The following is a 27464-nucleotide window of genomic DNA, read 5'->3' as shown; positions in this document are numbered from 1 at the left end:
TTTATGCTACCTGTGCAGTACCACACTAGATACTAGTGATAAAACTAATCAGAGTCCGTGCCTTACTTTATCAATTTGTTGACTTCATAGAACTCTGAAATGTATGAAGAGTAATTACAACCCATAGAAGAGTACCTACACTACCGTAGATAGTATCCTGAAACAGTGAGATGGTATTTTTGACCATATATAGAATCATTCCATATTCAATAGATGGCAGGTGGTTAAAGACCAATGTGAAAATTTCCTCTGTGATTTTAGGGTGAGGGGGTGATTTTTTTCCAAAGGAGAAAAATAGCATCTATATTGAGTCTTTATGAGCAGGGTTTCACCGACTTGTTTAGCTGAATTAGGTTTATTACATTACTGTAAATTCCAAGTAGAGATATGTCAGGCTTCTGGTGTTTCTGAAAATCCAACATGCTAAAACACAACCTATTTAGTGTTTTTTTATTTATGGAGAAATTTTAATCATGACAGATAAGAAAATGCTTTATACAGTAAAGAAAATGAAAAATAAATTACAAAAGTTTTTATTTTGCCCAATATAAAATACACAATTTTCTAAAACCTAAAAAGTTTGTCATTACAGTAATAACAATGTAAAGGCACATTTTCCCCATTAAAGTAATTAACACTCTTTGATTTTAGGAACTGGAACGAGCATGGAGAGAATATGATAAGTTAGAATATGATGTAACTGTTACCAGGAACCAGATGCAAGAACAGCTAGACCGCCTTGGTGAAGTTCAGGTACAGAAATGAATGTTTTTTTTTGCATTGTCTCAACTGGCTTTGACTGATACTGTACAACCCACCTTGTTAGATTTGTGCATACCCTTAATAGTTTTTACATTACTAGCCACTTAAGACCTGGGTTAAATACTTCCAATGATAGGAATCCTACTATCCCACAAAGTAGCCCATCTCTCATTGTTTAAAAGTGTTCTTTATTCTATTGGGCACATGGTATGATACCTTTCATGTTTTGGGCTCCTAGCTAACTATACTGAAGTTAGTATTGAAGTGTTGAATTAAATGGATAATTCAAATAAAGGATAATTTATCTTTTTATAAAATTTATCCTGATCCAGAGCACCTGGCTACCGTAGTCAGTACAGTGTGCAGCTCTTGGTCTTGGGGTTGTGAATTCAAGCCCCATATTGGGTATAAAGATTACTTAAAAATAAAAAAATAAAAATGTATTCTAATCCATTCTATATAAATGCCTCTTATATCAAACTATTTTAGCCTATTGACTTTTGCTATGTTATCGAATAAGGGAAGAGATACAGCAGTCCTTAGTTGTATCTTCCCCTATTGGGTAAAGAATCCAGTTTTGTAAACAGTCAGATCTGGAATCAAGTTCCAAGTGTTAATTTTCTTGTTTGTAAAATAGAAACAGTAATAAGTGTTGCTCTGACAAAGGGAGATAATAAAAGTCACTTCATGCTTGTGACCTTCCTTATATAACTTTGGTCATCTGCATTGGAAACCCTGTGGACTCAACAGACAAGTCAATACAAAGAATAAAAGTTAATAAGGTTGACCTGAAGAAAACCAACTCTCTTCTCTTGGTGTTGTCCAGTAATAGTAGCCACTAGCCACCTGCCATTGTTGGACACTTGCAATGTTACCAGTGTCACTGAGAAACTGAATTTTTTATTGTATTTCATTTTAGTTATCTAAATTTAAGTAACTACATGTGGTTGTAACATTTATTTTGAACAGTGGAGTTAATACTAACTATAGTAGGAAAAAAAAACTTAAATATCTAAGAAAGAACACAGTGTTCAACAGACTTTTCCTGTAAAAGATCAGATCCTAGACTGTTTTAGGTGTTGTAGATATATGTAACCTTGGGCAGTTTTAGTGTTTTTATAACCCCTGAAACATGTGAAAATTCATTTTTAGCTTTCAAGCCAAACTTTACCTGATTTAACTTAACAAAAAATGTTCATCGTGAAAACATTATGTATTATAGGATAAAGACTTGAATAAATAGAGACATGGATATGGTATACCATTCATGGATGGCCCGATTTAATATTCTCTCAATGAAAATTCTTTGAAAAAAATTCTTTGAAAAAATTAACAAAATGGTTCTAATATCTTAAAGGTATAATGGACACTTGACAGGATGAGCACTGGGTGTTATTCTATATGTTGGCAAATTGAACACCAATAAAAAATAAATTTATGAAAAGAAAAAAAAGGTATAATGGAGGCCACAGTAGTTACTATTTTGAAAAATTAAAGAACTAGAAGGCACATACTAAGAGATATGACATTGCACATATGGGTAGCCTGGGTGGCTCAGCGGCTTAGTGCCGCCTTCAGCCCAGGCGGTGATCCTGGGGACCCAGAATTGAGTCCCACATTGGGCTTCCTGCATGGATCTCCCTCTGCCTGTGTCTCTGCCTCTCTCTCTCTCTCTCTCTCTCCCTCCTCTCTGTGTTTCTCATGAATAAATAAATAAAATCTTAAAAAAAAAAAAGCATTGCACATAGACCAGTTACATAATAGCTCTGCACTCCAGTTTTCACAACTGAAGTAAAATAAAAATAATAGTGCCTACCTCTATTATTTATATATTGACTGTATATATTGATTATTATAATGACTAAATATGTTGATTTTTTGAAGCACTTAGAATAGTATCAGGCATATAAAACATACTGTATAAGTATTTATTAAATAAATAAGTAAATGGGGCACCTGGCTAGCTCAGCCGGTAAAGCAGGTGACTCTTGGTCTTGAGATTGTGAATTCAGGCCCCACATTCAGCATAGAGCTTACTTTAAAAATAATAATAAACAAACAATGAAGGCAACATAAATTTAAAAGATAGCATGGGGGGGGTGCCTGGGTGGCTCAGTTGGTTAAGCGTCTGCCTTTGGCTCAGGTCAATGTCTCAGGGTCCTGGGATCGAGCCCTAAGTCAGGTTCCCTGTTCAGTGGGTAGTCTGCTTCTCCGTGTCCCTCTGACTTTCCCCCCCCCACACTGTGTGTTTTCATTCTCTCAAATAAATAAAATCTTAAAAAAAAAAAAGAAAAAAGAAAAAGAAGAAGATGATGACGACTTCATACTGGGGAAGAAGTATTGTAGACCACTAAAATTCAACAAGAGTTTCTATTTAGAGCTATAAGAAATTTTTTTCTGATTTGGAGAAGTGATACATTAGAAGAATGGACAGAGAATGTGACTAGTTAATCTATAGAAAGTAAATTCAGATCACTAATAAATGTTTGAATATTGTTCAAAGTCTCCAGTAATCAGAGAAATGCAAAGTAATACAAAAATAAGATTTTCATTGTACACCTTTCAGATAGGTAAAACTATGTATTTTTTTAATTATTAAAAAAGATACTATATATTCTATATGGAACATGTACACATATCTGATTTCTATAATTGAAATTCACTCCCTAGAAGTCTATCAGTATTCACATCTATGGGTTGTCATTGTTTTGGGGTCTTGTGTGAATACTACTTTCTTTTACGTTGATACTTCCAACGCTGTGGCTTGGAAAACTGGATAACTAAGGTTCTGTAGTGCCTTTTTGAAGCAGCATAGTACATAGTCTTTATGTTTATAAACTTCGAAAGAATACTTTCACCCTTTGGAGGGCTTTTTAGCTGTATTGACTATTTTTAATATCTAAAACTGATACTCAGTGGAAAAAAAATTTTTGGTTACTGTGACAATTTTGTACTTCATTGCCCTTTAAAAAATAATAAATTTACATTCTAAAAAATGGTATTTCTTGTTATCCAAAGTATCAATAAGAGTCATAGAGTTCTATTAGAATCTTACTGAAAACCAATATGATCTTATTTTCCAGAACTTAAGAAATTAGTATACCTCCCATTTTTTTTCTACTCCCTTAAAGTTTTTTTTTTTTTAGTTTTGTGAGTGTTTATTTTGTTCTGTTTTCTTTTTGGTTTTGTGTTCCAATTTTTTAGTCCCTTGTGGTGAGCACTAATGCAGGGCAAAATTTATTGAAGAGATGTGAAATAGTGCCCTTAAGTCTGAAAATTGAATTTTTTTCTTTCTCTGCTTTATCGAAGGCCAGAGAAGTTGCAAAAACGGGAGAGTCACATAGATCATATTAAATATTCTCAAAACTTAATCCACTGCAATTCTCATTTTTTAAAATATATAATTAGTGGAATTTACAGCTTTATTTTTTTTTCTGTATGTGGGCTCTTTTTACTGATAGACTGAATCAGCAGGAATTCAGCGTGCACAGATTCAGAAAGAGCTTTGGAGAATTCAAGATGTCATGGAAGGACTGAGTAAACACAAACAGCAAAGAGGCACTACAGAAACAGGTAAATTAGGAGCACCTGGGTGGCTCAGTTGGGCTCTCTACTTAGCAGGGAGCCTGCTTCTCCCTCTCCCTCTGCCTGCCGCACCACCTAGTTGTTCTGTCAAATAAATAAAATCTTTAAAAAAAAGTAGAGAAGTAAGAAACAGGTAAATTAGCTTTTCTGTGGTAATTGACTGTAATACTACATCTAACTGGAATGACACAGGGCGCCTGGCTGGCTCAGGCAGAAGAGGATGCAACTCTTGATCTCGGGGTCATGAATTTGAGCCCCACATTGGGCATAGAGATTACTTTGCAATAAATAAATAGACTTTTTGATTAATTAGTTAATTGAATGACCTATAAATTGGCTTTCTTTTGTTATATTAGTGGAATTTTGACATCAGAACAGGCACTTTTGTGACATTGAATCAGTACCTAACTCTATAAAGTAAGAAGCACAAGTTCTGCCAGCCTCACCCACGACAAAAATAAATTGCTGTTTTTTTGTGTATAATTATACACATATATATTATTTTGCTTTTATGAATTTTTCCCCACAAAAAGTGGAATCAATGTACACTTATTTTTCAACAATTTGGTTTTTTTCTCCTTAACAGTACAATGCAATAATAGCTGTGTAAGAATCCATTGTATAGGTGAACTATAATGTATCTCTGTCTGTGTTGTTGGACATGGAGGTTGTTTCCAGGTTTGGGGTTTGTTTGTTTTTTTCCTGTCATAAGCCATGCTATATATAATTGTATATATTACTCCGTGTGTGTGTGTGTGTATGTGTGTGTGTTATTGTGTATATAACTAAACACACATGCTAGTACCTGTGGATTACAAGAAGTAGGAAATGAGTACACATCTTCCATTTTGATAGGCACAGCTAAATTACCCTCCTAAAAAATTATACTGAATTACATTTACAAAAAAAAAGAAAAAAATTACATTTACATTATTACTGCTTCAGAAAACCCATTTCCCTTTACTCTTATTTAAACTAGATATCTTAATTTGTATTTTTAAATGTAATTGGTTTCAAATTCTGCAAATATTAATAAACAAGGGATTAGAAAATGAAGGCCTCATTTAAAATAAATGAAATAGGGATGCCTGTCTGGCACAGTCAGTAGAGCGTGCAACTCTTAATCTTGAGGTTGTAAATTCAAGCCCCACTTTGCGTGTAAAGATTACTTGAAAATAAACTCTTTAAAAATAAGTGAAATTAAATTGTTCCTTTTTTATGTAGATTTAAAGAATATGTTTAGTATAAATAGTTATGTTTTTTTATTTTTTTTAATAGGTATGGCAGGGTCAAAGCCTTTCTCAACTGTTAAGTACAAAAATGAGGTAAGTTTGGATTGTTTATATCTAAATTTTTTAAATGTGTAAAACATGAATTAGAATTTAAGTGTCTTCTTTTCATAACAAATATACTTAAGATTGTTTTTTTTTTTAAGATTGTTTTTTAATCTTGAAATTTCACTGATTGAGTAATTTGATACTTCTAACAGATGTGATTTTTCTTCCCTTAATGCAAAAAAAAATTAAATCACTACTTTTCATCTATGTTAGAACTTTAACATTGTCATACTTTTTCTGATATAAGTAATTTGAATATTTATCATTGTTTCTTATTCTTGGTAAAATTTGTAGGATGATTGATAGATAAGTTAGCCATGTGTCATGCATACCATTAAAGAAATTACAACTACAAAGAGATACTGTCAACCTAATTGAAAGCATCTGTGGTCTTGAATTTTGTATTAAAACCAGTCAAAAAGAAAAATTGCAAAAAAAAATAAGCAGTAAGATATTTAAATGATTTTCTTCATTTTCAAAGTGAAATATGGTAGTTTCATACATGTGTTTTGATGTTGAGCTTTAACTGAAAGCTAACCTAAAAATTAGATAAAACCGTGTCAAGACCGAATTACTGGCTATCATAAACATTTTTTATTTTACTTTTCAATATGAGACTTTTGGCTTGGCAGTGTCCCTTTAATTATATTAAAATGAATTTAAGTTAACTTACCATTGCAAAGAATTTCGATATACTTAACTCAGTATGCTTATCTAAATAAGGTGACTATTCTACAATCTTTAGGAAGAGGAAGTAGCCCCACCTCGTCCTCCACTTCCTCGGTCCTATGACTTTACAGAGCAGCCTCCCATTATCCCCCCTCTGCCCAGTGATAGCAGCTCCTTGCTCTGTTATAGCAGGGGCCCAGTCCATCTGCCTGAAGAAAAGAAGATTCATCAAGTTCAAGGATACCCAAGAAATGGATCTCACTGTGTAAGTGGCTTCAGTAGCCACAGAATAATCAATCCTGTACCTGCTCCTTCATTTTTGAAAGTTAATTTATTTTACACTCAAACTTTTTATTTATCATAACCCCACTTTTTAGCCAATGTTTTTCTGTTTGTTTGTTTATATATAATGTTACTATTTGTGTTTTTTCTTGTTTCGGTTTTACCATTCTCATTTTTTAATATTTTTTACAGTTTTAATACTTCATAATTTCATATTTTTGATAAATGTTTTTGTAAAGTGATTACTTTGCATTGGCCTGAGAAGTCATATGTTTATATATACCATTTCAGGATATTAGAGACAAAATATCCTTGGATCAGACAGAAGGGAGAACGAAAAATATTGCTACTAGGGATAATAAAAGGGTTGGGATATGGGCAGTTCCCTCTAGGAACTATTAGAGAATATGAACATGGCCAAGGATCGACGTTACCCATGGAAGCTGGAAATAAGAGGTTTGGGATTAAAACAAATAAGTGTAAAATGTGATAAACTAAAAGATAATTAAGGGGATAAGGAATAGAACTAATTGAATTAAAATAATTATTTTCAGGCCTCAGTTTTACTGTAATAAAAAATATTCTGATGACTTTGTCCCTAAGAGGAATATTCTTAATTTGAAAACCAAAACTTTTACAGATTAAAAGTATTTCAGATATTTTTTTCCTACTTTAGTTGTAACATATATATCAGTTGTACCTATATGCAAGATAGCTGACTGAGGCTTTTAATTTTCAGGTTTTGATCTGAGTCTTTAGAGGCAAACATTTTAAAAGAAACTTGTAGCAATTTTTTTTTTAAATGCACATCTTCCTTTCAAGGGTCCAGATTATAGACTCTACAAGAGTGAACCAGAGTTAACAACAGTGGCAGAAGTTGATGAATCTAATGGAGAAGAAAAATCAGAACCTGTTTCAGAAATAGAAACTTCCGTTAAAGGTCAGCATTTGGGATGTTTTATCTCCTATGTTTTTCAGACATATTAGCAATAAACTCAATTTACATTTTGGCCCAGTACATATACAGATCTAAATTCCTGTTCTGAAATCTTTGGAATCCAATGAGCTTCTAAACTTAGAAGTTTCAGGTATTAGGAAAATAACATAACATAAAGCACACATTATATGTCATCTTGACTAGGCATGAGGGCACCTCCCCTTTTGTTTTTTGTTTGTTTGTTTTTCTTGTTTTGTTTTTTTTGTTTTAATTTATTTATGATAGTCACAGAGAGAGAGAGAGAGGCAGAGACACAGGCAGAGGGAGAAGCAGGCTCCATGCACCGGGAGCCCGATGTGGGATTCGATCCCGGGTCTCCAGGATCGTGCCCTGGGCCAAAGGCAGGCGCCAAACCACTGCGCTACCCAGGGATCCCGCACCTCCCCTTTTGAAATTAATTAGTATTTCTGGAATATTCATCCTAAGTGGGATAAAGACTAAAAAGCTTCGTATCAGTCCACGGTAAGTTTTACTGAGAAATAAGTGTGTGCCAAACTTTGGAAAGTTTTCCATTTCCTGAAATTTTGGGGTAGGGAGGTTTAGGCTTTCTTCAGTTTCAGAATTGTACACGAAAGATTAAGAGTTGAGAGGCTCCCCAGCTGGCTCATTCAGAGAGCAAATGACTCTTGATCTTGAGGTCATGAGTTGGAGTCCCACGATGGGTGTAGAGTTTGCTCAACCAAATAAGTAAATTAACAGATCCCATGAAATAATACTCTTACTGGGTGTACTCTGACTTTTTTTATTTTATTTTTTAACAGAAACTCCTTAATTTATTTCTTTTTTCTTAAGTTTATTTATTTATTTATTTTGTGGTCTCTACACCCAACATGGGGGGGATGAGTTCAACCCCAAGATCAAGACTTACAGACTCAGGATGCATGGGTGGCTCAGTGTTGAGCATCTGCCTTGGCTCAGGGCGTGATCCCAGATACTGGGATCCAGTCCCAACATCGGGCTCTCTGCAGGGAGCCTGCTTCTCCCTCTGCCTGTATCTCTGATTATCTCTCTCTGTGTCTGTCATGAATAAATAAATAAATCCTTAAAAAAATTAAAAAAGACTTGTTGACTCTTCCGAATGAGCCAGGCAGGCACCTCTGATACTTTTTTAAATACTGATCATTCTTCAGAGTTGTAAAGAAAAAGAACAGGTGGCGCCCTATTCAAGATAGGAAAGATAGGGGCAGCCCACGTGGCTCAGCGGTTTAGCGCCTGCCTTCGGCCCAGGGCGTGATCCTGGAGTCCTGGGATCGAGTCCCACTTTGGGCTCCTTGCATGGAGCCTGCTTCTCCCTCTGCCTGTGTCTCTGCCTCTCTCTCTGTGTCTCTCATGAATAAATAAATAAAATCTTAAAAAAAAAAAAAGATTGGAAAGCTAGAAAAGACCAGATATAGTACAGTGCTTCAACCTTGTTTGGATTTTGATTTTTAAAAAATCTCTAGGAGCATCTGATTGGCTCAATTAGTGGAGCATGTGGCTCTTGATCTGTGGGTCATGAGTTCAAGCCCTACATTGGGTGAAGAGATTTTTTTTTTTTAATGAGTACAATTTTTTCTAAAGATATTCTTGGGACAGTTAGGGAAATGTAAATATGTTCTAGAGATCAACAGTAAGTAATATTGTGATTATATAGGAGAATGTGTAAATGGTTCACCAAAAAGAGGGTATGTGTGTATTCACATACAGTTGATTTGAACAACATAGTTTTGAAATATGAGGGTCCACTTAAATGCAGATTTTTTTCAATAAATACTGTATAGCACTAAAATGTATTTTCCATATGGTTTTCTTAATAAGATTTTCTTTTGTCTAGCTTACTTCGGCATAAGAATACAGTATATAACATACAAAATAATGTGTTAGTAGTTACCGGTCAACAGTAGGGTATTAGTAGTTAATTTTTTGACGGATCAAAAGTTATATGCAAGGACCCCTGGCTAGTTCAGTTGAAGAGCGTGTGGACTCTTGATCTTGGGGTCATGAATTCAAGCCCCATGTTGGGTGTATAGTCTACCTAACAAAAAAAAAACTTACATGCAGATTTCCAACTACATGAAGAGGTCAATGTCAATAACTCCTATGTTGTTTAAAGGTCAACTGTACTTACAAGAGATAAAGTGAATATGGCAAAATGTAATTTTTTAGAAAAATAATTATTGATCATTACCCACCAGACTGATTTTTTTAGAATCTGCTAAAGGATCACGAAGTTTGAGGGACGCCTGGGTGGCTCATTAATTTAGCGCCTGCCTTCAGCCCAGGGTGTGATCCTGGAGTCCTGGATCAAGTCCCGCGTCGGGCTTCCTGCATGGAGCCTACCTATGTCTCTGCCTCTCTCTCTTTCTCTCTCTCTCTCTCTCTCTCTCTCTCTCCCTCTCTGGGTCTCTCATGAATAAATAAATAAAATCTTTAAAATATACATATATATATATAAAGTTTGAAAACACTAAGTGTAACACTTAGCTTTTCCCATAATTACAGTATTTTTTGTCTTCCATTTTCAGGTTTTGAGGGTATTCTTGTTTTTTCCTTAAAAAAAAAATTTGCCATGTTGAAAACATGCCAATATTTATACACCTTTCTTACTCTCATGAAAATCATTACTTCTCCTTACTGAAAGTCTTTATTAGTTTTACCTTTTCATACACAGATATGTTAAACAGTCTCATAGTCTTAGCCATATCATATTATTATAAATAACACAGGAAACATTAGATTGCAAACAAATGTTTTGGCAGTAGAACTGACTATACCCTGGCCATTTCTCTTATAGAAAGTGATTCTAATTGCTGGTTGATATCATTCTAAATTTATTGAGAAGCTTCACCAAGTTGAGGAAAAGTAAAGAAAAGAATGCTCACTTTATGTGCAGGGCGTGCCTTAGTTTGCTTGGGCTGCCATAGCAAAATTTCATAGACTGAGTGGCTTAAACAACAGAAGTTTGGGACGCCCGGGTGGCTAAGCAGTTGAGTGTCTGCCTTCTGCTCAGAGCGTGATCTCGGTCGAGGTCCAGGGATCAAGTCCCTCATCGAGCTCCCCACAAGGAGCCTGTTTTTCTCTCTGCCTATGTCTCTGCCTCTCTTTGTGTGTCTCTCTTGAATAAATAAATTTAATTTAAAAAAAAATTTATATTTACGTTCTAGAGGCTAGAAGTCCAAGATAAAAGTCTAGCAGGGTTCAGTTTCAGATGAGGATTCTCTTCCTGGCTGGCAGATGTCTGCCTCTTGCTATACCCTCACATGGCCTTTTTCTGAGTACAAGCAAAGAGAAAGCATATGTAAGCTCTCTGATGTCTCTTTTTATAAGGTTACTAATCCTGTCAGATCAGGGTCCCACCTTTATGACCTCATTTAAGGTTAATTACCTCCTTATAAACTCTGTGTCCAAATAGAGTCACGCCAGGGGTTAGGACCTCAACATGAATTTTAGAAAGACAGAAACAGGAGGCTGCCATGCTGAGGAACATGGCTAGGGAAGTCTGGCCCAGTGCTTTCAGCCATAATCCGGGGAGCAGCAGATGGTTCCAGACATTGGACTATGAAGAGGGCCAGATGGAGGCCATGTTGGATCGATACTTTGAGGCTGACCCTCCCTAGCAGGTGACTGCCTCCCCTGACCCAACTGCTTGCCTTAGCCCCATTTTGCTAATTCTTCTAATCCCAGACTCTGTCTTAGTACCCTTCCTACCTCATAGCCCCAGTACCAAATTAAAAGGTATGTTTAAAATTCTGGGGGGGAGAAAAAGAATTTTAGAAAGACATAATTCAGTTTATAACAAGAGGGATCCAGTAAGTTAAAGTGGAACACTAAAATGCCTCATGACAGGACAAAGCTCAGAACCTGAACAAATTAGAAGTCTGATAGGACACCCCCTCAAGTAAACCTTGAACCTGTGAGGGCCATACTCTCAGTAAAAACCAATTAGATTTCATCAAAATGTAAAACTTCTGCCTTATTAGAATGGGAGAAAATATCAGTGTATATGTATCTGACAAAGACTTTGTATTCAGAATGTATAAACAACTCTTGCAAATCAATATAAAGACAAACAACCCAATAAAAGTAGGCAAAAGACTTTAAAACTTAACAAATAAGGTATAGGAGCATATGAAAAAGTTTACAGGGATCCCTGGGTGGCGCAGCGGTTTGGCGCCTGCCTTTGGCCCAGGGCGTGATCCTGGAGACCCGGGATCAAATCCCACGTCCGGCTCCTGGTGCATGGAGCCTGCTTCTCCCTCTGCCTGTGTCTCTGCCTCTCTCTCTGTGTCATGAATAAATAAATGTAATCTTTAAAAAAAAAAAAAAAAAAGTTTACAACTGATCAATCATAAATGCAGTTTTGATGCAAATAAAATCACACTTCACACCTTCCGGAATAGCTAAAATTAAGACTTACTACCACGTGTTTGTTAGGACATGGGACAGTTGGAACTCACATACATTTTTGGTGGTGGTAAAGGATAGAACAACAGTTTGACAGTTTCTTACAAAATTAAAATTAAATATGCAATTATCATATCTAGGAATTCTATATATTTGCCTAAGAAAAATGGAAACATCAAAAAAACTTACACAAGGATTTTCACAGCAGTTTTAATTCATAATATCAAAAATTGGGGGCAACTCCTGTCTGTAAACAAGAGTGTGGATAAATCGTGATATCTTCATATAGTGGGATAGTCCTCAGCAATTAAAAAACACTACTGATAGATGTACATGTGTTACTCTTAGCAACATCTATAAATATAAAAAAATTACGTTAAGTGAAACAAGTCAAACATAAAGGAGACATGGTAGTGTATGATTCCCTCGTATTAAGTTTGAGAATAGGCAAACTAACCTTATTGGTGATAGACAACAAAGAAGTGGTTGCCTTTGGCAGTAGGGTAGGATTGACTGGAAGAGAGTCTTGTTCAGTGATGAAGATGGTCTTTATCTTGATTGAAATAATTACAAAGGTGTATGCAGGTGCAGCTAGGGAGAAGAATACATTTATTAAACCTCACCATTTGTGCATTTAAGATCTATGCATTTTAGTTACACATTCTGTCTCAGTAAAACTAGGAAGGAACAGTAAAGACAACAACCAGAGACTTTACCGCTTCCTGTAGTTTGAAAGAATTCCACAACATTTCAGAGAGAAGGAAAGTGGGCAGATATGGAAAGTCTAAAGCAGAGAACTAAAATATTTGATAGCAATAGCATATGAAACAGGAGGAAATTTGTTGGTATTCATATGTGTTAAAGTCCTTGTATTGTTTCAGAGGATGGTAATGATCATGATTAACTTTATACTTCAAAAGTTAATTGTGCATGCTTAAGGGTAAGATAAAGTTAAGAAATAGACTGTAAACAAACTGAACAAGAATCCAAAAGAAAAAACAGGAAGTAGGGGAAATGTAAAGCAAAAAATAGGATGACAGAACTAAGCCTAAGTATATGAGTAATTATAACAAAATAATTAGACTAAATGCTTCACTTGAAAGAAGAGTATTGTCAAATTGGATTTAAATTTAAAGTATAGCTGTATCATGTTTATAAAAACATCTAAAACTTAAGGCAACAAGAAAACTTGAACCTAATGTTGTGTGAAAATATCAAGTTGTAGAAAGCTGCATAACATATAGCTCCACGTATGTGTATGTTAAAAATATGCAATACTGAAGTAGATTTTTTTTTAGGAATTCAAATATTAGAGAACTATAAAGAAAAATGGGAAAATAAATGCATAATCCAACAGTTAATTACCTCTTAGGAGAGACAGGAAAGAAGAAGGGATTAGGGAATGTTGAAAAAAGGCTATTAAAGGTAATGATGATATTTCTTAAGCTGTGTAATGACTAAATGGGTAGATAATTCTTTATGCTTGCACATATTTTATACTTCTTCCTTTGTATCTGCTCTGTTTAATAAAAGCAATAAAGAGAAATCTCTTTCATTTATCCAACCAATAATTTTGTAGTAAGTGCTAAGTAAAAATGTAGGTAGTGTATAAGTTAATGAAATATCAGGCATATAGCCACGATTTGGAGAAACTTTTAAAGCACAGGTTCACAACCAACCACCTACAAACCAGATCTTTGTTCTCCTTTTCGATGAATACACAATACACGGCCAAGATTTTTTAAAAATCAGGGTGTAGGGATCCCTGGGTGGCTCAGCGGTTAAGCGCCTGCCTTCGGCCCAGGACGTGACCCCAGGTCCCAGGATCGAGTCCCACATCGGGCTCCCTGCATGGAGCCTGCCTCTCCCTCTGCCTATGTCTCTGCCTCTCTCTCTCTCTCTGTGTCTCTTATGAATAAATAAATAAAATATTTTTTAAAAAATCAGGGTGTATACAACACCTGAGCAGACACTTTACAATAGAGTATATTTACATAGCAAAAAGTGTATGAAAAGTAGTGCAGGGTTTTTAGTTACAGAGAACTGCAGATGAAGACCACAGTGAGATTCCACTTACAGGCCACATTGACCACATTACCACATTGACCAAGGTTAAGACTGGCATTACCTTTTTAAATTATCTAAATGTTTTTAGTAGTAGTTCAGTTGTTTTGTTGAGACTTTCCAGATATACAGTGATATCATAATTATAGTTTTCCTTTTTCCCTTTCCTAATTTTATACCTATTCTTTCTCTGGAGCCAGTAGTTGCACAATAATATTAATAGAGGTTAGTGGATATCCTAATTCTGTTGTTGACTTCAGTGGAAATGCTTTAAAATTTTTCCCATTGATTGTGCTACTGGGTTTGTGGTGGGATATGTACATTGATCATATTATGAAAGTATCTATTCTCATTTCAGTAAGTTTTTTTTTTTTTTCTTTTAAAGACTTTATTTAGTCACTTGAAAGAGAGAACACAGGCTAGGGTGGGGAGGGAAGCAGAAGCAGAGGGAGAAGCAGACTCCTTGCAGGGAGCCCAACACAGGGCTCGATCCCAGGACCCTGAGATCTTGACCTGAGCCAAAGGTAGATGCTCAATTGACTGAGCCACCCAGGTACCCCAAGTCTTCCTTTCTCATGAAAGGATATTGAGTTTTATTAGATGCATTGCTAGCAATCATATTTTTCTCTTTATATATTAATATATTGAGTCACAGGTACTAAATTTTCTGAATTAAACCATCCATTTGCAGGGCACCTGGGTGGCTCAGTCAGTTAAGGGTCTGACTCTTGGGCAGCCCAGGTGGCTCAGCGGTTTAGCGCCACCTTCAGCCCAGAGCGTGATCCTGGAGGCCCGGGATCAAGTCCCATGTTGGGCTCCCTGCTTGGAGCCTGCTTCTCCCTCTGCCTGTCTCTCTCTCTCTCTCTCTCTCTCTCCCCCTCTGTCTCTCATGAATAAATAAAATCTTTAAAAAACAAAAAAAAAGGGAAAAAACAAAGGGGGGTCTGACTCTTCAACACAGGTCTTGATCTCAGGGTTCTGAGTTTAAACTCCACACTGGGCATGGAGCCTACCTAAATAAATAAATAAATAAATAAATAAATAAGTAGATATTTGAAAATGTTAAAAACCATCCTTTTGCATTCCTAATATAAACCTCATTTATAGTATATTTTTCCTTTAATGTGTTACTAGATTCTATTTGATAATGATTTATTTCATATTTTTGCACTAATAGTTATAAGTAGTAGTATCTATGAATATAGGTGGCAAGATTCTTAGCCCCCCCCCCAAAAAAAATGTGTTGGTTGCTAACATTTTATTAACTTTATTTGAGAGAGAGAGCACACAAGCAGGGGAAGGGGCAGAGGGAGAGGAAGAAGCAACCTCCCCGATGAGCGCAGAGCCTAATGCAGGGCTCGATCTCATGACCCAAGCTAAAGTCAGATGCTTAACTCTTGATCTCAGCTCAAGGCTTGACCTCAGGGTCTTGAGATTGAGCTCCACGTTGGGCTTCATGCTGGGCATGGAGCCTACTTTAAAAAATGGGGACTTTGTAGCTTTTCTTTAAAACTCAATAGACATAGACAGGACACCTGGGTGCTCAGCAGTTGAGCGTCTGCCTTTGGCTCAGGGTATGATCCCACAGTCCCGGGATTGAGTCCCACATCGGGCTCTCTGCATGGAGCCTGCTTCTCCCTCTGCCTGTGTCTCTGCCTCTCTGTCTCTGTGTCTCTCATGAATAAATAAATAAATAAAACCATCAATCAATCAATCTCAATAGACCTAGGGGCATTTGGCTGGCTCAGTTGGTAGAGCATACAACTCTCAATCTCAGGATTGTACATTTGAACCCCACCTAAAAAACTCAGTGAACCTAGCCAGAATGCCTGTTTCAATAGCACTTGGTTTCCTGGACCTGAGTAGTTTCTATCCCCTTCAGATAGGATATGGGGAGGAAAGTTGCTGTGTATCACTTGTGTAACATTTTTAATCCCTGTTGGCAAAGCATTTAGTACATAAGTAGAATAAGGACTACACTATTCTGTTTGTGCATATTTTATTCCATTCTTTTTTTCTGGTTTCTACATAGTCCTAATGCCGCATGATCTGTATTAGATAAATATGACCAGTCAAGTTTATAAAATTTAGCAACTATTTAATAAGTGACTTTAACTCATCAGTAGAAATTTTTTGAATTGGAAAAAAGTAAAGAAGTTGATAATTTGTTCCATCAATGCATGTCTTTACTATTAAAATATACCTTGACTGATGTATGTTCTCTATAGGGTTTGGATTCTTCCTCAAAGTTTACCTCTTAAAATTTAGGTGTTTTTCTTTTTTTCTTTATTTTTTTTTTTAAGATTTTATTTATTCATGAGAGACACAGAGAGAGAGAGGCAGAGACATAGGCAGAGAGAGAAGCAGTCTCCATGCAGGGAGCCCAATGTGTGGGACTCGATTCCAGGACTCCAGGATCACGCCCTGGGCCAAAGGGAGGTCTCAACCACTGAGCCACCCAGGCATCCCTTTTTCTTTTTTCTTTTTTTTTTTTTTTTTGTAATCTCTACACCCAACATGGAGCTCATACTCAACAACCCTGAGATTAAGAGTTGCATACTTACCCAACTAAGCCAACAATGAACCCATAGGTGTTGGAGTTGTTTGTTTTTTGACTAACAGTCATAAGCTCTCATTGAATAAATTGTCTGAAGTATGCAGATCAAATTATGCCATAATTTGTACCACGTGACCTAAAGTGAGGCTTTTAAAAATGGATCACTAGCTGGGATAATAGAAGCTTTCTCTTTGTTTGAACTGCAAAATTACCTATGTTGTGTATCAACTCAACTCTTCACATTCTTAAATATACCTTATAATACTAATAGAGTTCTTTTTTTAATACGATTTTCTTTTCTTTTTTTTAAATTTTTTATTTATTTATGATAGTCACACACAGAGAGAGAGAGAGGCAGAGACACAGGCAGAGGGAGAAGCAGGCTTCATGCACCGGGAGCCCGACGTGGGATTCAATCCCGGGTCTCCAGGATCGCGCCCTGGGCCAAAGGCAGGCGCCAAACCGCTGCGCCACCCAGGGATCCCTACTAATAGAGTTCTTAAACAATATTAAAACCTGAGCTACCGGGATCCCTGGGTGGCGCAGCGGTTTGGCGCCTGCCTTTGGCCCAGGGCGCGATCCTGGAGACCCGGGATCGAATCCCACATCAGGCTCCCGGTGCATGGAGCCTGCTTCTCCCTCTGCCTATGTCTCTGCCTCTCTCTCTCTGTCTCTCTGTGACTATCATAAATAAATAAAAATTAAAAAAAAAAAAAAAAAAAAAACCTGAGCTACCAATTGGTGTATAATTGAAAGGAGTCCTAAATGATTGACCTACCATCTGTCTTTGGGGAAGAAATTAGACTTCCTTTTAACTTTTTCCGTTAGTTGATGTAACTGTAAGTGAACCCAAAGAGAATGATGTTTTTCTTTTTCCTTTTTTTTTTTTTTAAGAAAACCATTGAGATTTTAACAATTTTTCTTTTGCCAGTATCCTCCTGGATAATAGTACACAAGATGACCACAATATAAATGTATACATTTTATATGTTAACTTACTTTTAGTTTTTATTGTTATTGTATTAATGATGTTGTGTTCTATGGTGTATGTTCATTTTAGAAATTTTTAAAAACAGGGATCCCTGGATGGCACAGCGGTTTAGCACCTGCCTTTGGCCCAGGGTGCGATCCTGGAGTCCCGGGATCGAGTCCCACATCGGGCTCCCGGTGCATGGAGCCTGCTTCCCTCTCTGCCTCTCTCTCTCTCTCTCTCTCTGTGTGACTATCATAAATAAATTTTAAAAATTTAAAAAAGAAATTTTTAAAAACACAGAAAGTGACAGTGATTCCCTATAGGGTGACTTGTTAATGTTGTTAGTGGACTCTTTATTAAAATAGTACAGTATGACTGGAAAGAGAGCAAATGGAAATTAAAGACATGTAGGTAAATTACTTAACCTCTTTGGGTCATGCCTTTCCTGATCTTTGATATGTGAGAAGATTAAAGTACTTTCAATCTCTGAAAATGTTGTGAATGGAAAGAAGGCTAAAGTAGAAGCTCCAGCCATGCTGTTGCTGAGCTATATGGACTTGAGGAAGTAAATTAATGCAGGTAGATATTGCACTTCATTCATCTTTTTTTCTTAAGAAGGTTCTTGTGAGGATATATATGATCCATTGGTTATTACTAATTTTATAATTAACTTTTTTGATGTTGTCTATTACCGTAGAACTTTAGGTCAAGTACATTAGACTACTACATTTTCCCTGGTTCTTTTCAAAAGATAAATTTGCCTTTTAGAGCGCCTTGCTGGCTTGTCAGTAGAGCACGTAGACTCTTAATCTCGGGGTCGTAAATTGAAGCTCCACTGGGTATAGAGATTACTTAAAAAGAGAATCTTTAAAAAAGTAAACAAAAATTAATTTGCCCCTTTTTTTTGAGAGAGAGAGAGTACACGCTAGTGAGGGAAGGGGGTGCAGAGGAAGAGGGAGAAAGAATCTTAGGTAGTGCAGAGTTCACAATGCTGAGATCATGACCCAAGCAGAAATCAGGAGTCAGACACTTAACCAATTGAACCACTCAGGCACTCCCAATAAATTTGCCTTTTGATTTTAAAAGTGTCAGAGTGGGGGACTCCTGGGTGGCTCAGTGGTTCACGTGTCTCCCTTTGGACCAGAGCGTGATCCTGGAGTCCCGGAATCAAGTCCCACATTGATTGGGACTCCCTACATAGAGCCTGCTTCTCTCTCTGCCTATGTCTCTGCCTCTCTCTCTCTCTCTCTCTCTGTCTCTCATGAATAAATAAATAAAGTCTTAAAAAAAAAACTCAGAGGGGAACCTGGATGGCTCAGTCAGGTAAGCATCAGACTCTTGATCTCTGCTCGGATCTTGATCTCAGGGTTGGGAGCTTATGCCCAGCATGGAGCCTACTTAAAAATAAAATTAAATAAAATAAAAGCCTCAGAAATTGAGTATGTCAAAAGAAAGCAATGTTGTGTGAAAGATGTTTTGTAGAACTTACTACTCTTTTAATTTTTAGGTTCCCACTTTCCTGTTGGAGTAGTCCCTCCCAGAACAAAATCACCAACACCTGAATCTTCAACAATAGCCTCCTATGTAACCTTAAGGAAAACTAAGAAGATGATGGATTCAAGAACGGTATTTAACTTAGAAGTTAATTTCTAGAAGGATTCTTAAGCCTCTATATTGCTTTCTCATACATAATTCCCCCCCCCTTTTTTTAGTGTTTCACCAAAAAAATTTTTACATACTCAAGAAAAACTTAGTAATCTTAATTTTTTTAAATTACATTCGGGAAATTAGCACGTAGGGGACAGACCTACTCAATACCTACTCTAGGTTTGTTTTGATCCAGAGGGTCCACAATTTGTAGAATCTATTCTCATATAGCTGCCCTATGTTACATCTCCTGACACCTCTCTAAGAATTTCTTTGATGAAAGTGATAGACATATCCTGTGGTCAACTAAGGTAATGGATTTCCAAGCTAACCTGAGTTTAGAGGGCTTTTAGCTATGGTAGGTTTGGAGTTTGCCAGTCCTCTGGTGACCCTGAGAAATGTGAACTGAGATTGGGAAATAAATTCTGTATTTCACATATTCACCTGAGATCCATTTAATTCAGCCTGCTGTAAACCAGTATAAGCTTGATCATTTTGGGAACATTGTCAGGATACTTAACTCCTTTCACCAGGTAGTCTCAGAAATTTGGGTGCAAAGAATGTAGGTTTTTTTAAGATTTTTTTTTTTTTTAAGAGAGCACAGTGGTGGGAGGGGGAGGGCAAAAAGAGGAGGAGGAGCACACTCCTCTCTGAGCAGGAAGTCTGATGCAGAGCTTGATCCTAGGACCCAGGATCATGACCCGAGCCGAAGATAGATACCTAACAGACTGAGCCACCTAGGCACCCAAGAATTTTTACTTTTCATCTTTATAAACTCTCTACTTATTTGGTATGAGGCAATTTGATAATTTTAAGCTAGAAGAATGAAAAATACTACAAATGATAAGATTTATGGTTATTCTTGAAAAATATTAAAATACAGCTACAAAGTATGTGTGTAAAACACCTGACAAGTTTATATACAAGAAATATTTTTTAATTAGTACAAAATTGTAAAGATCTAGGAAGATAATTACTATAGAATAAAAATTAATGAACAACTATATATCCATATTAACATTAGTGGTCATGGTTTTATAATAGCATTGTTTTTTCATAGTTAGGCTTTTTCTTTTAAAGATTGAAAGAGTATTTTTTTGGAAATTATAATATGAAAATAAATCAACAGAAAAAGGTTTTAAAAATACGTGTTGGGGATCCCTGGGTGGCACAGCGGTTTAGCACCGGCCTTTGGCCGAGGGTGCGATCCTGGATACCCAGGATCGAGTCCCATGTCGGGCTCCCGGTGCATGGAGCCTGTTTCTCCCTCTGCCTCTTTCTCTCTGTGTGACTATCATGGAATAAATAAGTAAAATCTTTAAAAAAAAAAAAAAAAATACGTGTTGAGGGGTACTCAGCTGGCTCCACTGAAAGAGCATACGACTCTTCATCTCAAGGTTGTGAGTTCAAGCCCCATGTTGCTTGTAGAGATTACTTGAAAATAAAATCTTTAAGAATTTAAAATAAAATTTAAGATAAAAATGCATGTTGAAGGATGCCTGGCTGGTTCATTCAGTAGAACATGCAACTCTTGATCTTGTAGTCATGAGTTCAAGCCCCACATTGGGTATAGTAGAGCTTACATTAAAAAAAAGTTAAAATATGTGTTGAAATGAAAAAGAAACATATTTAGTAGATTTATATTCTATAACTATTTTTAGTATATAACTATCTTAAATAGTAGATATCTTCTATTTAAGAAATAGTATGGAAGTCTACAGTTCTAAAATATCGGTACAGGGAAGGCATTTATAACCAAACTCAATACCAGAATAAAATACTTGGAGCATAATAGACAAGTTCCTTAAGAGATGAGGAGTGAATGTAGACCAGTTATTTTTAAGAGTTTCTTTATGGAAAATATGTTAAGTAATTCACAAATATATGATAATTTTTCAACCCCATAATAATTTTTAAAATGCTAACTAAAACTGCAAAGAGACTGTTTCTAGTTATCATTGGAGAAAAAAAATCTAAAAATTAACAATATCTGGCATTTAAAAACAATAGATCTTTAATAATATGACAACTTGGAAGAAGTTGCAGTTGACATTTTTGTATAAACGTAGAAAAGCCGGGAAGACTACATTTGTAGTTACTAAAAATAAAAGGATAAAATAAGAAACTTAATAAAATGCAAGACAAAAATAAAAGGAAAGGGATGCTATAGGAGCTAGTTACCAATCTGTAGCTAGAATTTACTTTTTTTTTTATGATTTTTCGGTTTGTTTGGTATTTTGTTTTCCAAAGTGTGAACGTGTTTTATTGTACATATAATGGAGAATCATCATCACTTGTGCACATTAAGGCTTTTCAGTTTTTACTTGAGCTTTTAAAGATATTTATTCTATAAAATTGAATATGGCTCTAGAGCTATAGCTCCTGCCCTACCGGCATTTTTCAGATTGCAAGAGAGAGAAAGATCTTAGAGGGTTTGCCTGACACACTGCTTTGTCACAGAAATGCTTATCTCTGCCCTGGGTTCTTTTGAAAGCAAGCAACTTCACCAGTGTCTCAGTCCCCACCAACTCAGACAAGAGACATAAAGAAGAAACCTATGGACTCTATGCCATAGATTCTACTATATGATTAATATTTAAATGTTCTAGGGATCCCTGGGTGGCGCAGTGGTTTAGCGCCTGCCTTTGGCCCAGGGCGCGATCCTGGAGACCCGGGATCGAATCCCACGTCAGGCTCCCGGTGAATGGAGTCTGCTTCTCCCTCTGCCTGTGTCTCTGCCTCTCTCTCTCTCTCTGTGACTATCATAAATAAATAAAAATTAAAAAAAAAAAAATTTAAATGTTCTAGTATATAAAATAAGCTAAATTTTGCTTATGACTAATATTGAAGTTCTTATTTTGCATTTTATACCAATATTGTTTTATTCTTTAATAAGTAAAGAAGTGAGATTTGGTTATTTATGTGACAAATATTTTTAAACCCTTCAGTAAGTCATAAAAATGAGCCATAAACACATGTATATATATAGTTTTCAAATAAAACCATCTGATTTATGGAACATAGTATTTCTGTAGTTCTTTTATTGATCATAAACGAAGGATTTTTCTCTATAAGCCGTCTCTCAGTAAATGTGTGACTTAAAACATTACATTTTCATTAAAATAAGTATCTGAGGTGCCTGGCTGGCTCAGTTAGTAGATCATGCTACTCTTGATCTTGGGGTTATAAGTTCAAGGCCCATGTTGGGTATAGAGATTACTTAAAGATAAAATCTGGGGGGGGATTATAAAAAATAAATCTCATATATTTAGAAGCTGTGCCCCCCATTTTTCCCTAGTTTGAGTTTTATACAATTTCCTGTTTCAGTGACCATGTATCACCAATTACTAGTGAAGGATAAAACAGTTTGCCTTTCTGGTGTTAACAGACCTCCATTTTTGACTTTGAGAAAAAAAATAAATGCACTTTTTTTTTTAAGAGTTTATTTTTTGTTTGTTTGTTTGTTTGTTTGTTTGACAGAGAGAGAGCACAAGCAGGGTGAAGGGGAGAGAGAGAGAGATGTAGGGCTCGATCCCAGGACCCGCGGAGGTTATGACCTGAGCTGAAGGCAGACGCTTAACTGACTGAGCTACCCAGGCGCCCCAATAAATGCACTTTAGAACATTTTTTCTTCCAACATACTTTTCAGAAGTTATTCTGCATCTTTGTGTTCATGTGTCTATTTTTAATTTAAAGGAAAGACCAAGAAGTGCAGTGGACCAGCTTTGTTTGGCTGAAAGTACTCGGCCTAGGATGACTGTGGAAGAGCAAATGGAAAGAATAAGGAGACATCAACAAGCATGCTTGAGGGAAAAGAAAAAAGGGTTAAATGTTATTGGTGCTTTAGACCAGTCACCCTTACAAAGCCCTTCAGTTTTAAGGGATAATCCATTCAGGACTACCCAGGTACATCAATTGCATTTAATCATTCTTCTGTGTAAATCTAGTATCGCTTGAATCAGGATCATGGAGTTACAGAATTGATGGGTTTTCAAATGTCTGCAGTGTGGATAGTTATTTTATATTATTTAATTCCCATAATAATAAGGTAGTAGAGTGGAAATAGCCTGAGTTAAAAAATCAGAGCTATATTATTTGTTGGCTATCCTTGTACCAGTTGTGGACTTAATCTTCTCTACTGTAAATTAGATGATGATACAGCCCATCCGATGTACTTCACAGAGTTACTAAGAAGATAAAAGTGCTTTCAGCAAATAGGAAATGCTACACAGGTTACCAAGATAGTCCCCAATTCCCCCTCCAATAAAATGTGTATTACTCTGTCCTAATTTAACTATGACCTAAATTATAGCAGGAGAGAGCTTCTAAGTCTACTATTCATCACATTCCAACCTCAGCCTTGTGAAGTGATAACCATTCCATTTCTTATTTTTTTTTTTTAATTTTTTTTTTTTTTTATTTATTTATGATAGTCACAGAGAGAGAGAGAGAGAGGCAGAGACACAGGCAGAGGGAGAAGCAGGTTCCATGCACTGGGAGCCTGATGTGGGATTCGATCCTGGGTCTCCAGGATCGCGCCCTGGGCCAAAGGCAGGCGCCAAACGGTTGCGCCACCCAGGGATCCCTATTCCATTTCTTATTATTTGTTTGTTACCCCAATTTATGAAGACAGGTTAACAGACTAGCAAGCCTTGCTCAGTAGCTTCTGCCTGGATCTTTCCCTATTAGTAAACATGTATCAAAGTGTTGCTCTGTCTTCCTAGAAATCCCTTTTCTATCTAATCAAGAGCTTGCAGGCATTGCTACTAAAGATTTAGAAGATTAACAATTGAATAATTGCACATTCTACAAATTACAAAATGGAAAAATAAAAGAGATGAGAAAAAAAATCTGTGGAATACTGAGATAGATAGATAGATAGATAGATAGATAGATGATAGATAGATAGATAGATAGATAGATAGATAGATAGATAGATAGACAGATAGATACTTTTTTTTCCTCTGTTGGTTTTATAAGGAAACCTCCTTGTAAGTGAAGATCAGCCTTTTTTCAAAATTAACGGGTGCTATCTAAAAACTTTACATGGCTGGGATCCCTGGGTGGCTCAGTGGTTGAGCGGCTGCCTTCAACCCAGGGCATGATCCTGGAGTTCTGGTATCGAGTCCCACATCAGGCTCTCTGCATGGAGCCTGCTTCTCCTGCTGCCTATGCCTCTGCCTCTCTCTCTCTGTCGCTCATAAATAAATAAATAAAATATTTTGAGAAAAAAAAACTTTGCATGGCTTTATAGTATGAATCTCTGCTGTGTATTTTTTGGACAGCCTCGAAGAAGGGATGATAACATTAAGGAATTGGATACCGTCGTTAGAGAAAATGATGTAAAGCCGAACCACGAAACTCCTGCAGCAGAAATTGTTCAACTAAAAGAAGCTGAACCTCAAAATATGGATTTCAGCAAAGAGGTAGATTATCTTAGAACAGATATTCCAAAGGGGTAGTTTTTTGAATATTAGATCAAGTGGTAAGGCTGAAAATAATTATGTTTCATTTCATTGGAGAGACCATAAGTCTAAGTGAAATGATCAATTTTGTTTAACCTGAGAGATGTATTCAGCACATCAGAAAAATGGGTTAATTGAACAGTTAAAACATAATCAAGGTTAGAATAAATTACTGTTAACCTCAATTAAAGAATCTCATATCCCAGAGCTGCTAGCTATTAGCAATATGCATTATCCCTCTAGGCAAATAATTCTTTGCATCTAGTAGTGAAGAATGTTAATATTTCTCATATACTTGAATCTCAATATGTATTTCAGTTACTATTTGACAGGGTATCATTTAATGACGAACTTTTATTTTTTTAATCATTTTTCTTCTTCTTCTATAGTTTAAAAAAACTGAGGACATTTTTTCCAAAACGCTCTTCAAACCTGAACCAAATGGAGTAAGTTCAGAAGAAATGATAGATAAAGAGGGAAACCAAGAGAAAATGCCTGAAGATGTTTCATGCAGGTAATAATTAGGGAAAGCAACAAAGGAATCACTCCCAAAACTATATAACTACTTAATAATGGTGAACTCCTGATTCAAAAAGTCTTGGATTCCTGTCCCAACTTGGCTATTTAAGAGTTATTTAGGATCTTGAGCAATTTACATAACCTCCCTAAACTGCAGGTTCCTTACTTGTAAAAATGGGGATAATAGTACCTGTCTCACAAATGTGTTACAATGATTAAGTAAGAAAGCACAGGTATTGCATTTAACACTTATTAGCACCTAGAAATTCAATAAAGACCTTTAAAAGAGTGGCAAAAGTTACATTGTCTCAGCATTGCCTGTATAATGGATCAGTAATGATAGACACTGATCAGAAATCCAAGGTATCTGATGTGTTCCAAAAGTCATAATGATTTGCTATTTATTTTTAAGCTGTATTTCTTTTTCTTTTGTATATATTTTTTATTGGAGTTCGATTTGCCAACATATAGTATAACACCCAGTGCTCATCCCATCAGGTGCCCCCTTCAGTGCCCATCACCCAGTCACCCCATCCCCCTGCCCACCTCCTCTTCCATTACCCATTGTTCATTTCCCAGAGTTAGGAGTCTCTCATGTTCTGTCTCCCTTACTGATATTTCCCACTCATTTTCTCTCCTTTCCCCTTTAATCTCTTTCACTGTTTTTTATATTCCCCAAATGAATGAGACTATATAATGTTTGTCCTTCTCTGATTGACTTATTTCACTCAGCATAATACCTTCCAGTTCCATCCACGTTGAAGCAAATGGTGGGTATTTGTCATTTCTAAAGGCTGAGTAATATTCCATTGTATACATAGACCACATCTTCTTTATCCATTCATCTTTCAATGGACACCGAGGCTCCTTCCACAGTTTGGCTATTGTGGCCATTGCTGCTAGAAACATCGGGGTGCAGGTGTCCTGCCGTTTCACTGCATCTGTATCTTTGGGGTAAATCCCCACAGTGCAATGGCGCTAGGTCGTAGGGCAGGTCTATTTTTACCTGTTTGAGGAACCTCCACACAGTTTTCCAGAGTGGCTGCACCAGTTCACATTCCCACCAACAGTACAAGAGGGCTCCCCTTTCTCCACATCTTCTCCAACATTTGTTGTTTCCTGTCTTGTTAATTTTCCCCATTCTCACTGGTGTGAGGTGGTATCTCATCGTGGTTTTGATTTGTACTTCGCTGATGGCAAGTGATGCGGAGTATTTTCTCATGTGCTTGTTGGCCATGTCTATGTCTTGCTCTGTGAAATTTCTGTTCATGTCTTTTGCCCATTTCATGATTGGATTGTTTGTTTCTTTGGTGTTGAGTTTAATAAGTTCTTTATAGATCCTGGAAACTAGCCCTTTATCTGATACGTCATTTGCAAATATCTTCTCCCATTCTGTAGGTTGTCTTTGAGTTTTGTTAACTGCTTCTTTTGCTGTGCAGAAGCTTTTGATCTTGATGAAGTCCCAGTAGTTCATTTTTGCTTTTGTTTCCCTTGCCTTCATAGATGTATCTTGCAAGAAGTTGCTGTGGCCAAATTCAAAAAGGGTGTTGCCTGTGTTCTCCCCTAGGATTTTGATGGAATCTTGTCTCACATTTAGATCTTTCATCCATTTTGAGTTTATCTTTGTGTATGGTGAAAGACAGTGGCCAGGTTTCATTCTTCTGCATGTGGATGTCCAATTTTCCCAGCACCATTTATTGAAGAGACTGTCCTTTTTGCAGTGGATAGTCTTTCCTGCTTTGTCAAATATTAGTTGACCATAGAGTTGAGGGTCCATTTCTGGGGTCTCTATTCTGTTCCATTGATTTATGTGTCTATTTTTGTTCCAGTACCACACTGTTTTGATGATCACTGCTTTGTAGTACAAGCTGAAATCTGCCATTGTGATGCCCCCGGCTCCTGTTTTCTTTTTCAATATTCCCCTGGCTATTCAGGGTCTTCTCTGATTCCACACAAATCTTAAGATGATTTGTTCCAACTCTCTGAAGAAAGTCCATGGTATTTTGATAGGGATTGCATTAAATGTGTAAATTGCCCTTGGTTGCATTGACATTTTCACAATATTAATTCTTCCATTCCATGAGCATGGAATATTTTTCCATCTCTTTGTGTCTTCAGTTTCTTTCAGAAGCGTTCTGTAGTTTTTAGAGTATAGATCCTTAACCTCTTTGGTTAGGTTTATTCCTAGGTATCTTATGCTTTTAGGTGCAATTGTAAATGGGAT

The 27464-nt window shown here is 36.4% G+C and overlaps 1 protein-coding gene across 17 annotated transcripts in view; it reads left to right on the top strand.

Annotated features, from left to right (window-relative positions):
* PLEKHA5 (pleckstrin homology domain containing A5) overlaps positions 1–27464 on the top strand; it is a 241865-nt gene that overhangs the window by 205068 nt on the left and 9333 nt on the right. For 9 of the 17 annotated variants that reach the window (XM_077870873.1, XM_077870871.1, XM_077870868.1 and 6 more), the window contains 8 exons: positions 652–753; positions 4224–4335; positions 5626–5672; positions 7458–7575; positions 19117–19235; positions 22953–23162; positions 24542–24682; positions 25111–25235. In XM_077870873.1, the coding sequence (XP_077726999.1) occupies positions 652–753; positions 4224–4335; positions 5626–5672; positions 7458–7575; positions 19117–19235; positions 22953–23162; positions 24542–24682; positions 25111–25235 (974 nt within the window). Of the gene's footprint in view, positions 1–651; positions 754–4223; positions 4336–5625; positions 5673–6429; positions 6619–7457; positions 7576–19116; positions 19236–22952; positions 23163–24541; positions 24683–25110; positions 25236–27464 lie in introns of all 17 variants that reach the window. The other 8 variants (XM_077870867.1, XM_077870862.1, XM_077870865.1 and 5 more) reach the window with 1 other exon arrangement.

This window comes from Canis aureus, chromosome 25 (assembly GCF_053574225.1).
Source record: "Canis aureus isolate CA01 chromosome 25, VMU_Caureus_v.1.0, whole genome shotgun sequence".
NCBI classification, from domain to species: domain Eukaryota; kingdom Metazoa; phylum Chordata; class Mammalia; order Carnivora; family Canidae; genus Canis; species Canis aureus.
Note: the sequence above shows the minus strand (reverse complement) of the source record. Positions and strands in the feature narration are given on the sequence as shown.